Source organism: Vigna angularis, chromosome 1 (genome assembly GCF_016808095.1).
Source record: "Vigna angularis cultivar LongXiaoDou No.4 chromosome 1, ASM1680809v1, whole genome shotgun sequence".
Lineage (NCBI taxonomy): Eukaryota > Viridiplantae > Streptophyta > Magnoliopsida > Fabales > Fabaceae > Vigna > Vigna angularis.
This window is the reverse complement of record NC_068970.1, coordinates 62,067,697-62,082,031: the sequence shown is the minus strand read 5'-3', so window position 1 is coordinate 62,082,031 and position 14,335 is coordinate 62,067,697. Positions and strand designations below refer to the sequence as shown.

Below are 14,335 nucleotides of genomic sequence, written 5' to 3'. Positions count from 1 at the left end.
TCAATCCAAAACCACATAATGTTGTTGTTGCACTGAATGCACATGACCAAGCGACCTTCAACACTTTTAGACCACAAGTCTGTTAAGGCTGTGGCTACTGGGATATCAGATGGAATAGAAACTTGTTATCACAAGTTATTAGCCTCTCTCAGAAAAGTTATTATGTTTCTCAGAAAATATGATTCTAAATTATTTTGAATTATGTAATATAAAATCATATTTTAAATTCTGTATGGAGATGGCAAAACGAACAAGAAACAGAAACAAGCGTTACAGAAATGAAAGAATTAAAACAGGAATTTGATACTGGGCACTTGTTTATCAAAATATTTACGTTGAACAAATTAAGGAGAAAACTCTGTAACATTATTCAATTCAAAAAAAATTCAAGAGGAACAAAACTAGCTCTACACGATGCTCCTGATACTGGACAAATTGAATTACAGACACGCACATATTTGAGATTAAAAAAGAACAAAGAATCAATTCACATGAACAAAAAATGAGCTAATGAGAAATTGAATGACCATGACATCATGCATACCTAATTGAACAAGCTGCGTAGAAAAACTCGAGAAAAATGAGGCCTTATGCTGCTCTCTGGCCACTGCGAGTCTTTGATAGAATGTCCCTCAGATAGTCATAGCGACTGCGATGATAATCAATCCACAAACACAGCTGCCTGATAACTTCCCTCTTCTCCTCTCCCAAGTCCAACATACCGTCCTCTTTCTCTTTCATCATTTTCTCCAGCTCTCTAACTGTCTTCTTTAGTTGTTCTACAGTTGTTGTCAGATTCATCTTCTCTGATTCTTCCTTTCTACTCTTTGCCTCTAACTTCTCAACTGTCTTCCTCAAAGCCACTTCTTCTTCATTTTTAACTTGCAGTTGCTCCAACAACTGGCTTTTGTCTCTCTTTAGCTGCTCTTTTTCCTTATTCATATCCCTCACATGCCCCCTTGCAATCTCAAGCTCGCGTGAAATGTTGGAGACACACTCCTCGTAACTTTTGCAGTCATCAGAAACTCGACAGCTTACAAATTCTATGCCAGTCATGACACTGTTCACACACTCTCTGACATTAGAAACAATTCCATCGAAAGCTTCATTGTTGGCAGTTATTAGTGCTGATAAAATAGCAATTCTGTCTTCAAGCGCTGTCTGATCTTGCTGAAACTTTTCCTCCGTCTTCCTAAAGCTTTCTTCTTTCTCACTCAACAATTGTTCTGTGACCCGAAGCTTCTGGTTTGACAGACGAAGCTTAACCTCAAGGATCCGAACACTCTCAAGCAAAGTACTGATTTCATCTCCTTTTTCTTCTAGGTCTCTTTTTAGGTCTTCTACTGTATGTTCCAAATCAGCTTCCTTCTGATCTTTCAACTCAATTCGTTCATGAAACTCTGCTGCCATTTCTTCAATTTTCTTCTCTGCAACTTCAAGCTTGACCATGCATTCCTGAAACAAACCATCAATTTGTTTATATTCTTCATTTAACCTCTGATATGAATCTTCTCGCTCTTCTAGTGTTCTCTTAAGATCCATAGACCTGCTTGATATGTCATTCTTTTCATTCTCTACCATTACAAGGCTTTCTGCATGTTCTTGACTAATTTTTTCATGCTGGAGCTCCAATTCTTCTTTTATTTTCTGTAATGAAAGTAAGCCTTTCTGCAGATCATCAATTTGGGCCGTGAAAGCAATTACTTGTCCGGAAGCCTCACTCTCTTTTTCGTCAAGCTTTTGCTGTAAAGTGGATAACTCTGACTCTTTCTCAGCTAATCTTTTATCCAGTGCAGTAATTGTTCCCTGCAATCCCGAAATTTCCTCTTTCAGTTCGGTGTTCACATGTTCTTTAGCTCTTATCTGCTCTTCAACTTCACCCTTCTGGTTCTGAGAGGAATCCAGCTCCACCTTCAGCTTTTCACACTGCTGTTCTACTTCCTGTTTCTCATTCTGCAAGGACACCAAATCATGTTTCAGATTTTCAATCTGGACTGTGAAGGCAGTTACTTGACCGGAAGCCTCGCTCTCTTTTTCATGAAGCTTTTCCTGTAAATTGGATAGTTCTGACTCTTTATCGGCTAATGTTTTCTGCAGTGCAGTAATTGTACCCTGCAATCCAATTTTTTCCTCTCTCAGTTCCGTGTTCTCTTGGTCTTTAGTTCTCAACTGCTCGTCAACTTCAACTTTCTGGTTTTGTGCGGAATCCAGCTCCATCTTCAGATTTACACACTGCTGTTCTACTTCCTGTTTCTCATTCTGCAGGGACACCACATCATGTTTTAAATTATCAATCTGGGCTATGAAGCCAGTTATTTGACCTGCAGCCTCGCTCTCTTTTTCATGAAGCTTTTCCTGCAAACTGGATAGCTCTGCCTCTTTCCCAGCTAATGTCTTCTCCAGCACAGCTACTGTTCCCTGCAATCCCAAAATTTCTTCTCGCAGTCCAGAGTTCTCATGGTCTTTAGTTCTCATTTGTTCTTCAACTTCACCCTTTTGGTTCTGTATAGAATCTACCTCCAACTTCAGCTTTTCACACTGTTGTTCTAATTCGTGTTTCTCTTTCTGCAGTGATGCCAAATCATGTTCAAGATTCTTAATTTGTTCGCTGGAGGCCATTATCTGAGCTGAAACTGCTTGCTCTGCGCTAATAAACTTATCCTGGAGAGTCAACAAATCTGATTCTCTATCTGTTGATATCTTCTCTATTTCTGCTATTTTTTCATGTAGCTCCAACATGCCCTGATTCATGTGACTGATCTCATGGCTTTTAGCCCTTATTTGCTCTTCAGCTTCACTGTTTTTGTTCTGAATGGTGTTCATCTCTGATTCCAATGTCCTTAGCTGCATGGCTAAATTTTCTCTGTCTTCCAGAAGTCTCTCTTGTTCAAGGATTTTTCGGTCAATTTCCTCTTTCAGAGTTTGCATTTCATTCATATTCTTGGAATTTTCGTGGACTTTTTCTACTAACTGAGCTTCCAAGTCAGATTTCTGGTGCTGGAGGGACGTCACTTCTTGCTGCAATGCATTCACCTCATGTGTAATGTTTTCCACTTGAGTGGAAGCTTCGTTACTTTTAAAAATTATCTGCTCTTCGAGTTCATTTTTTTGAGTATGTAGTGTCCCAATATCAGTTAGCAGCTTGTTTATCTGAGATGTTAAATCTGAAATTTTCAAAGATGATTCATTCTCATTATCTTCAAGTTTCTTCACCATAGCAGATAGCTCCTCTTCTTTTTCTCTGGACTTCAATTCGAGTTGTGATATTTGGTTTTGTAGGCCTGAATTTTGCTCTCCTAGTTCCCTTGCTTCAGTGGTGCTGCTCTTCATTTGTACTTCTATATCTCTTTTCTGGTTTTTAAGTGATTCTAACTCCAACTCCAGGTTGGTGACCTGTGCCTCAAGTTCCCCCACACGATTTGAGGATTCTTTCTGAAAACCTTCATGCATCTGAGTAAAGGCATTAATTTCCCTTCCACTCACATCAAGTTTCTCTTTTAACTGACTTGATTCAGCTACAAATTCTTGTATTCTACTCTGAGCCAGCTGAACCTCATTTGAAGCCTGTGAAAGTTGCTCTTTTAAAGATTTGTTTTCTTCCTCAGCAACTTTCAGATTGTGGCTTATACCTGTCATTTTCTGTTCTCCGTCTTCCAACTGCGGTTTCAGAATGGAAAGTTCACTTGTAACTGCCTCTAACTCTTTGCCAAGAGCTAATTTCTCATCTTTCAGTTGATCAACAAGGGTTCTGAGACCATCAGTAATCTTCTTTTCCTCCTCAATCTGTTGGAGAGTTGTCTCCTTCTCCATGGTCAAACTATCTTTTTCTATCTTCAACTCTTCCAATCTTTGACTCAGTTCAGCTTCTTTTTTGCCAGCAATATCCACTTGTTTACTTAGTTCAGCATTCTCAGCCAAAAGTTTAGATCTTTGAGTGCCTAATACTTCAGCATCACTTTTCAAATCCATGTTAACTGTATCTGCTTCTTGTATCTTGCTCAGTGCTGCAAGATATTTGGAATTAAGATCCTCCTTCTCTTCATGTGAAATTGTCAACTTCCGATTTAATTCAGCCACTTCTGCATGCACCACTTCAAGCTCTTGCTTTAAGCCACCGATTGTCTTTTGAAATTCATTTTCCAGTTGTCCGTTTTTGTTGCCTTTTTCCTTTGAAGAATAATCTGAACCTGAATCTGAGTCCGAGCTGGATGAAGAACTCCCATTTTCTCGCTTGCCCTTGATCCTTTTCCTTAACTCACCTGTTAGATTATCATATTGCGCATGCAGTGATTGGTATTGATTGTGGAAATCTTCAATCAGTTCAATAAGTGGTTCTCTCTTCGAAAGTTGCACTGGGGTACCATCCTCTTCAAGGTTGTCATTTTTAATAAGTTTCAATATTTCTTTCACTTTGTCTTCAATATCTGTAGGAAAAGTAGAAAAACTATATATCATTGGTTTGGTCATCATGACGTGATATACTTGTAGATCACAGTAAAGTATTCATCACTATTTTCAGAGAAACGATATCATGCGGTCATAGTAGCAGCCGAATTTAGCCTTTCATAAAAAATTGTACCTGCTTTAGCTACGTGGAGCTGCTCTTCTTTATTAGAGTCAATATGACTTCCAAACAAAGATTTGATAGACTCTCTAAGGCGATGTTTCACCATCTTTTCTTATAGATTTTCAACTTCTTAGCAGGACCACATCAAGATAGTATGTTCCCCACGTTGGTTCCTGGAAGTCAGAAGTGGAAAATTTTAACACAATTCCTTGATATTTTGAGCCCTGTCATGCATACAAATTTGTAGATGTTTATGAGAAATATTCAAATACGTCGACAACGAGAATACAAATCTAGCTACTTTTTGAGCCATCAAAATCTTATTTATATCTATCAAACTTGATAAACAAATATAAATTATAGGAGACCAACTGAAACATGTAGAATCAGTTCCTGAATTATCCAACTTGGTCACGAGTCCCTAAATGGTAGAAATTACAATCTGTGATCACCAAATCTGCGCTTGGTCATTAATTTCAGTCAATGAAGTCCCAAAATTGTATTGATCTTAAGCATAAATTTTTCAATTTTTTTTATCATTAAAGGACTTGTTTAATCAACATTGTATCTTTCAAAGACTAGTTTTTTTTTTTTTTTTGCACGTTGTTTTAGTTATAACAGTAGTAAGAGTGCATGTGATATTCGTGGGCAATCTTTCAACAGCAACACTTTGTCACAAAGGATTTTGTTCAACAGCTTCTTTGCCCACCAAGATGGTGGGATGCAATATTTGATGTTTGAACAAAAATATTTAAAGTAAAATATTTTTCCAGATATCACTAACAAAAGATGTTGCAGGAAATTTACTGTGAGTTTGATAAGTGAGAGAAGGAAAGAAAAGATAATTGAGTAGTTTGGTAGTAAAAAAAATGTGGGACCCAAAAAATGTCTTTCCATAAAATAGCAATGGATAACATGATTGATTATGTTATGGAACAGAATCGGATTGTGTTGAGCATTACCAATTTTTAGTTAAAAAACAATTTCATAGATTTCGAGGCTCTCAAACGATTATGGGAGGCTTAGGTTTCTTTGTTTCTTAAAACTTGTTTTTCTTACAGTAAATAAATAAAGCAAATTAACGATAAAAATAAATAATGATAATAAAACAAATAAAACAATACTAATAACTAAAATAAATAATATTAATGTTAATTAAGAATAATAATAGATTATTTTTATTATTTTGTTTTCTTAATCAAATAATCTCAAAAAGTTCATTTCCACCTCATTTTTTCTTTATTTCTCTTCAACTAAAAACTATATTTACACTATATTTCTCTTCCTTTTCTTCACTTATTTTCTCTATCAAATATTACAATATAAGGGAAGATTGTAAAAGCACAAAGGTTTAATTCAAAATAGAAACTACTATTATTTTGTAAACTCATCAGTCCAATGCTAAAAAAATGAGGCCTGGTGCCTCGTGCTTTTGCGGGTTTAGTTCACTTTTTATGAGGAAGTGAAATTGGGATCAATTATGGGATGAATTGCGGGCAAGATATAATCTACAAAATAACGAGGAAGAGGGGCAGAACGTGTAATTATTTGGGCCCACCCTTCAGGGTCAGATTCTCAATAAATATATGTTATGACTATCATCGCTGTACCAACGTTTTATTCCCTCACCTTCTCAGACTTCAAATTTTCAGAACAAGATATAAAAATAAAATAAATACATACGTATTTTTAATGACCATAAGTATTTTGAAGTATGTTATGACTATAAGTATTTCCTTTATTAAAAAAGGTTAAAAAAAAGAAGAGGGATAGAAACAGAGCAACTAGTCTGAGACAACAACAATAATCTGACACCACGTCAGCAACTCTTGGAATCACCCCATAAAAAGATTGGAAATCAAACGGCACAGCTCAACAAAAACTTTTTTTCAGCTAATTTCAAATTATTTGAAACATTTGATGAATGAAACTGAGAAAAGGAAAAAAGAAAACAATCTTTGCGAGGGAAAACAGCAGAAAGCAGATAGGAAACACTAATCTTGATGTTCAAGATCATTATATTTCGAAATCCGATTTAGGTACCTGAGATACGCTTTCCGTTTCCCTTCTACTCTTCTCTTAAGAATTGGCTAAGCTCCAAAAGCAAAATTGTAGCTACCTGTATAGAAAAATTACAAAAGGCAAAGCAAGTTCAAGGTAAGAAGAAGGACGAGTGAGCTTCAAATTTAATCAATGCATCACCTGATAACAAAACCACCAAAAAAAATAACGATAGATAATTTTACATAGCAGCAATAGCTTTCTTCCTCTGTTAACTGTCAGTAATATCTAAGCAAATTTATTAATTTTGTCCTTAAAATTCAAAGCATGGCAAAGAACACAGTGGTTCAAGATCGACATAGAAAATTAACAAGACGATAAAAATTCATATCAAAGATTAAAGATCAGATACAGCTACGAAAGTTTACCCTGTGCAACTGCAGAGAAGGAGAAAAAAGAATCAAAGAAACCAGGAGAAGCTGAATTACGAAGTAAACAAAGTTGATCCGATCGAATCCAAAGCTGAAACGATCACAGAAACGTAAGAGCTTAAAATTGAAGTGATGGAAGAATTTAAGGAAGACTGAGGATAGGAAATCGACGGTCACCGGTGAAACTAGGAAGGAAGATCGTAGAAGCGGGAGCAGAGGATCGAAACTCTGAGAAGGGAAAAAAGAAGGATTGAAGGGAAGGAAGTGACTGAAAGGGAGCTTCAAGAGAGACAGAGTTTGTTTCTCTTTGGTTTGGTTAAAGTTTGTATAATTAAATGATAAATAAATAAATATTAATTTAAAAAAATTGTAATGATATCAAAAAGTAGCTTTGTTTTGTTTGGATTATAGCGCTATCAAGAGACGCCAGCATTTTACACCTTCAAATCTCAGGAATGGAATCTTTGGAATTGTTTTTCAAATCTTTGCCCTTTTCTTTCTCTCTTTATTACCACAATGCCACCATTACCTCTGCGCGTTATTTTCTTTTGAAATTCTGGACACTGTATTATTAATGTTCCGTTTTTTATTTTATAAATTCATACTAGTATTTTCTAAAATTTCAATTTCCTATTTTTCTTCTCTTATTTACTCACTTTTCCGAAAAATATATAATAAAATATACATTTTTCATTAATATAAACTTCTTCTAATTTACCACGCACTTATTCAAGTAAAACATAGTCGAATAACGCGAAAATAGGATGGAGATATCGACTGAATTGTAGAAAACTATAAACGACTCTCTATTTTACTCTAATTATAATAATTAGGGTATATTTATAAAAAGAAAAAAAATGAAATAGGATTTTTAAAAGTTAAAAATAAAAAATTTAATTAGTGATCCTTTTTATCAAATCATTTTGTATATAAAATTAATTTTCTCTTATAAAGAAATTATGTTCTTCTGTTTTCAATTTTTCTATCCTGTATGAAAAAAATTAGTCAAACATATTCTCATTGATCAACTTATATATATTTTTTATATGTTTTAAGAATTGTTTGTTTTAAAATTGTATACAATTAATTTTATTAAAAATAACTTTTAACTGAAACGTAATTAGGAAATATACGTGTGGTCCTAAATTTAATTAAATCAAACGTTTTCTTTAAAAGTGCAGTAGTTAATAAGTTTAGCAGCTATATATTATTAATGCAAAATTTACATTGTCAAATAATTAAAAATTATGTTTGATATGACTTTTAAAATAATAAATATTAAAATTAGAAAATTTATTATACAGCTGTAAAATAAATTCTTTATTCAATCAATGTGAACAAATTAAAACCATGAAATTTACATTGAAGATGTTAATTATTTGTAACAATTTGTAAAATATTAAATTCTTTCGTTTAGATGCTGATAAATAACTAGAAATCAAATCATCTTGACTTTATAGTTTATAAAGCAGATTGTTCCTTGTTTAATTTTAATAAAAAATTGTATTAGTAGAATAATTTAAACACTTTTAAGAAACAAAAATCAACCAAACCCTTCTCTCTCTTTGTTTGAGTTTTCTATTAAGTTATTATTTTTTCTTAAAGTTCGCATCTAGTAACTTTGTACCTAATAGGATCAACTTCTTTGATATATTTTTTGAAAAATTAGGTTGAGTTGAATTCAGTTAAAGTTACAAATGATAATTTATTAAAACTTTTAAATCATTTAAAATTTTAATATTAATTTTACTTTTAATTAGTCCAAAAAAAGGATTCGAGTTGACACAGTTAACTAATAATCTTAAATTAAAGTAATGTATATATGTGAGTTTGAATATAAAATTGTTATTCATACTAATTTTATTTCATTAAACGAAACTATCTTTTATAGAAAATATGTGATATCTAAGAATGTTATTAGTCATTTTCCTTTAATCGTAGTGTTTTTTCGTGGATCACATACTACATTCGTCATGTCTCTCGGATATAGACATTTAAAAAGAGAAAAACTGTTGTTTTGTTTTTCTTTAACATATTTTTAAGACTATAAAGAATTGCTTAATAAATTATTTTAGGTAATATTGGCAATCCCTCTTAATTTTAAAATATATGTTTATCTCAATCATATTTTGAATAAAAACAACCACATTTTTTCTCAGAATTATCCATCGTATTTTTAATAAATAATACACATGTTTTTAAAAATTTAATTTTGTTCTTCTAAATTTTAGTTAATACAATATTTTTAAATAAAAAAAATTAGTTTTCAAATTATTAAAAATATAAGGGAAATGAATATGATTAAATATTAAAAATGTTCATTTAAAACGAAAAATTTAGAAGTGTCAATTTTAATATATCATAAAATTTCCAATAATAAACGTATCAGTTATGATCGAATTGGCAAGTCAAATTTTGTCTCTTATAAGGCAATAGACATAAGAATTACTTGTTTATAAGAGTGCTTATTTTAGTTTCTTAAAAAAAACAATTATTTGAGACAATTGCTTAAAATACTGTTGAGTTTGCTTCCAAAAGTAAGTGTCCCTCAGGAATAAAAATAGTAATATTTTTCCAAACCCACTATAAAGTCTAAATTGTGAATTTTTAAATTTCATTGAAATTTAGTTCATAATAACAAAATTAAATGTAAAAATTTAACAATTATATGACACAATAAATATTACAAATTGCATTTTTAATATATAAAATAAGTATTGAAAGTTATCTTTCATAATCAATGTATATATAGAGAGAGAGAGAGAGATTTGAGTACCGATAAGCTAAATTATTATCTTTTATTTTACCAAATATTTCTTCATCAAAATCGGTTTAATCCTTTCTACTTATTTAAGAATTAAAATTAAAATTTCCATGAAACATCTACTCATTTTTACATAAATACAACATAAAAGACTGATTATAAACCCCGGGTAATATAATCATTATTATAAACATTTACATAACAATTTCCTTGATACCGACACTTCCAAAATTCAATATGAACAACATAATCACTTTCAAATACCCATTTCAACGAGATAATTACAATATATATAATTCAATAGGTTCAATATATATTTTAATCAAACAAAATCATATTAGTAAAACACAACAAATTTTAACCAATTCATATAATTAAGAGTTTGTGATTTTTTAATATAATTATTATATTGCACATTCTTTTTTTCTAATCTTTTGAGTACCTTTTAAAGATGACAAATAATAGTAAGCTCTTCTCTTGAGAACATTTTCCACTTCTTCATGTTAGCAATATCAAAATTACTTAATATAAAAAAGGAAACCGTAAAAACTAAATTAGATATGACTTTTTTTTTTTTCATCTTCGAATAAATTAGATGCAACCTACTAATACAGGACGTGTGTTATACATAAATTGTTTTGAATGTATGAAATTAGGATTCACTTTTAAGTTGTCTCTTTTATTTTTTTAACTCTTTTGTTTTGTTGATTCAGTGTATTTGTTAAAAATATTTTAATATTTAAATGATTTAATGATTAATATTATAAGAAATGTATTATAAAAATTCAAATAATTATATTTTTTTATTAATATTTATAAATTTCTCTATAATTGTTTATTAAACTTAATTATTAATTTATTTAATTTAATTAAATGACTAGCTAGATATGGATTTATTTATCTTAACACTGAAGGATTGGTTTGAAGTAATATTATCTGTCTATATCGATCAATACATAATACACAAATTTTGTTTGCTATATATAAATCATATGATGTAATGTTTGACCTTGTATAAAAATGGAGTCAATTAAATTACACATATAGTCGTAAATTGAGAATGTTTTTGCCTCTCATAAAAAAAATCCCTTTCCTAGGAACGGACAGAAAATTATAATTTAAAAAGGAAAGAGAAAATAATAATGATTTAGGACTCAGATGCCAGAAAGGAGCACGATACGATGTCACGCTTGGTTCTTTCAATTTCATGTCTGTGTTTGTGGCTATTTCCTCCATATGCCTGCAATTACAAGTCACACGTCACGTTATTCTATTTTTTTATGATTTCTCATTATTTTTAAAATATTTTGTATAATGTACTTCACCGTTTGGTGATCCTCTTTGCATGTTCCTCGATTTCTCTTTCTTGTTCTTTCTGCTAGCTGAATAATGTATTTTTTTAATAAGCCAATTTTCCTTCTAATTTATGCTGTAATGTTTAATCATATAAATGCTATATGGGTAATGAACGTTCAACTCACTTTTTATTTTTTAGTAGGACAAAAAATAAAATTTTAAATATTAAAACAAATAGAAAATAAAAATTGGTCTTTTGTTTTTTTCTAAAAAACCAATTTTTTATCTTCTTTATGTTTTTTTAATTAATTAGAGGGAATTTATTTATTTTTCTATTTTCTTTGCGTCTAAAAAACATTATAATAGTGTAGCTATTACAACATTTCAATTCCACGTATTGAACACGTGTCACAAACTTAGTATTTTTTTTTCTCAAAATTCGTGTTTTAAAACGGTGATGTTTCTAAAAATAATTTTAGTACATTACTTCTTTTTTATACGATTCCCCGCTCTTATAATAATCGTTTAAATTTTCTATTTTGTTTTTAATAATTTTTATTTTAATATAACTTTTAGTAAGTTTGTTATTATATTATTTTTCATTTTTCTTATTTCAATGTATATTTGTGTCATTTCAATTTTTTGTGAGCATAATTGTTCCCTTTATATTAATTAAATTAAGTGTATAATTGGATAAAAAGTTATGTCATATTAAAATATAAAAAATACAGATTAAGTGGATAATTTTTTGTTAGAAAATTGACAATTAAAAATAATATTTCACTTCATGAGGCATTATAATACAGTGTTATTGAGCTCATCAGATCAACTATAGAATTATACCTTATTTTTAGGAAACTAGAATAATAGTTAGAGAATTATGTGTTGTTGTATAATATTAATTATGTATTAAATAAAATTTATGGAAAACTTTAGTCACTTTATATAAGGACATGTGCTTTTTGTTTAAAGATGGGTTTGAATTAATTTACAAGTGTTACTGAAATTTAAATTGCGTTAAACTTGAATTTATTTAATAAAGACGGTAAATGCGGTGCATGTGCTTTGAACGGTGGTGTAAATAGTAAATAGTTGCTGAAGTTAAAACCAAAGAAAGAGGGAGTGAACCTATAAAGAAAATAAGTGTCTTTAGAACTCTATTCTCTCTCTCACTTTTTGTCCTTTTCCTCAATGGAATTCAACTTATAGATAGCAAAAATGGGTATAGATTTTGAATTGTGAGAGAGTTTTCTAAATGAAATGAAATAAACGATAAAAAAGAATAATAAAATTAAAATTGTTAATTTATTTAAAAAATTATGAATGAATTAGTAATTTAAAACGAGAATGTATGTAATTATGGAACGAGTATATGAATGAAAATAGAAACGAAAAAAGATAATTATATACATATATGTCTCTATATCCAATTTAAAAAATTAAATTTTAATCATAGTTATAGTTATTCTTAATAATATAAGAATTCTCTGTCAAAATTAAAACGAATTTAAACAATATTCATTATGTAAGAACCTGAAAAAAAAAAATAATGGAATTAAAAGGGAGCAAAAAGGTGTATTGAGTTAAAGGAACCAAGTTTTAAATGGGTTTTTCAAACATTCTGGTCCATTCTCCAGCATACCACTCTCTCTCTAAGAACTCAGTTCTTCTTTTCTCTGTCTTCTCTCTACAACCTTACCTTCTTCTTTCTTCAATCTCCTTTCGCTAAGCCATTAGATTTCGTTTTAGGTGGTGCTCAAACGTCCGCGACGTAGAGGGCTTCAAAATCATTCGATCAGTTTTGGGTTCTAAGCTGGTAAGTCCCTCCATGCAACCTCATCTTCGTTCTTGAACCTAGCACATGCAATCTGTTATTTGCATGTGACTTGTGCTTTCACTTCTTAAATTTTCCACTCTATTTTAGCTCTAAGAGCTGTTTCTGTCACCAATGTGGTGTCTTGTAGGGTTTGGTCGGGTCCTTGTTGTGTGAGGCACTGTTAGAGCATTCTAGTGTGTTGTACTGTTCAACTCCAAGGTAAGGGGAGCTAGAATATGTTTTTAATTGGTTGCATGAACTGTATGTTGAGTTTGGTATTGGTGTACTGTTGATGTTGTGCTGCGATTGAGAAGATTTATTTGCATGTACTGGATTGTATGGTTGTGGAACTGAAGTGCAATGTGTGTATACTATTTTGGAGGTATCTCCTTTCTGTAATTTTTATGTTGATGTATTTGGGCTGAGAGATATGCTGTAACAGTGCATAAATGAAAAATTGGTATTCTGTAAGGGTTTTAGGTCACTTGAGAGGAAGTGAGGTAGTGATTTTTGGAAGTAGGGGTTCTGGGCACAATGGGGCTGTTGGGACATCTTAGGCAAGTCAATTGTGACTTGTTAGGATCATAAAACTGGACTCGAACATGTCAAAAGTAGTAAAATCGAAATTGGGTCCTTAAGTTGTGGAAAATGATGTTTCAAAAGATAAAACTGATCTTAATCACTTTATATTAGTAATAGGAAGGGTTAGGATCATCTAGGCAGGTGTAGTTGAGCTTAATACACGAATTTGAGGTCTTAGAAGTTGGGCAAGAGGTCTAGAAATGGTAAGGGCTGGTGTGAGTGTGTGATTCTGCAGAATTTGCGTTCTGCAGATGATGCAGAGTCGCTATGAGAGCTGTCTCGCATAGCGAGACCCTGTAGAGGGTGCTCACTGTCTGGGTAATTCGCTGTGCAAGCTGGTGCGCTGTGCGAATGACCAGAGGGTGTTGCTCTTTGTTTGTGGATTCGCCTGGCGAATCCTATCGCTATGCGACTAGTGGTGGTTTGGAACCACTGTCCATTTAATTCGAAAGGCGAGTGAGGCGCATAGCGAGAGTTTTAGGGGGGTTGGTCTCTGTCTAGGCTCTCGCATAGCGATCTGGGTGCGTTATGCGAGAGGTTGAAAGTCTGATGCATGTTGCGAGTTAATTCGCATGGCGAATTAGGGGGTGCGTTATGCGAGACCATCCTGTCTCGCCTTGCGAATAGGGTGCGCTGTGCGAATCCTTTTGGGTCCAGTCTTCTCTTTTGCTCTTGGTTTGGGTGAACCAAGTGTGTGGAATGATTGAAATGCATAGTATGATGGTAGTAATGTTATTGAATTGATAGTATATGATGGTATGAAACATGTTTGGTGGTTGAATGTAACAAGTATGGTTGATGGACGTAATTCCATGGATCTCAAAGGGAGGTTACATGGTGGTGCCCTATAATGTTGGATGTAATTCCATGATCTTCAA

The 14,335-nt window shown here is 31.9% G+C and overlaps 1 protein-coding gene across 1 annotated transcript; it reads right to left on the bottom strand.

Annotated features, from left to right (window-relative positions):
• Window positions 1-314: 314 nt before the first annotated feature.
• LOC108322939 (COP1-interactive protein 1) lies at window positions 315-4,719 on the bottom strand. The gene is made up of 2 exons (XM_017555248.2): window positions 4,580-4,719; window positions 315-4,424 (listed from the first exon to the last, which is right to left on the bottom strand). Exons 1-2 carry the CDS (start codon window positions 4,671-4,673, stop codon window positions 589-591), a joined length of 3,930 nt encoding a protein of 1,309 aa, XP_017410737.1. The 5' UTR covers window positions 4,674-4,719; the 3' UTR covers window positions 315-588.
• Window positions 4,720-14,335: the final 9,616 nt, after the last annotated feature.

Bases quoted from the DNA above. Each gene is read 5' to 3' on its own strand.
- LOC108322939 (XM_017555248.2), bottom strand. From the start codon at position 4,673: ATGGTGAAACATCGCCTTAGAGAGTCTATCAAATCTTTGTTTGGAAGT. The intron at 4,425-4,579 runs GTACAATTTTTT...CTTTTCCTACAG, and splicing joins GCTCCACGTAGCTAAAGCAG to ATATTGAAGACAAAGTGAAA.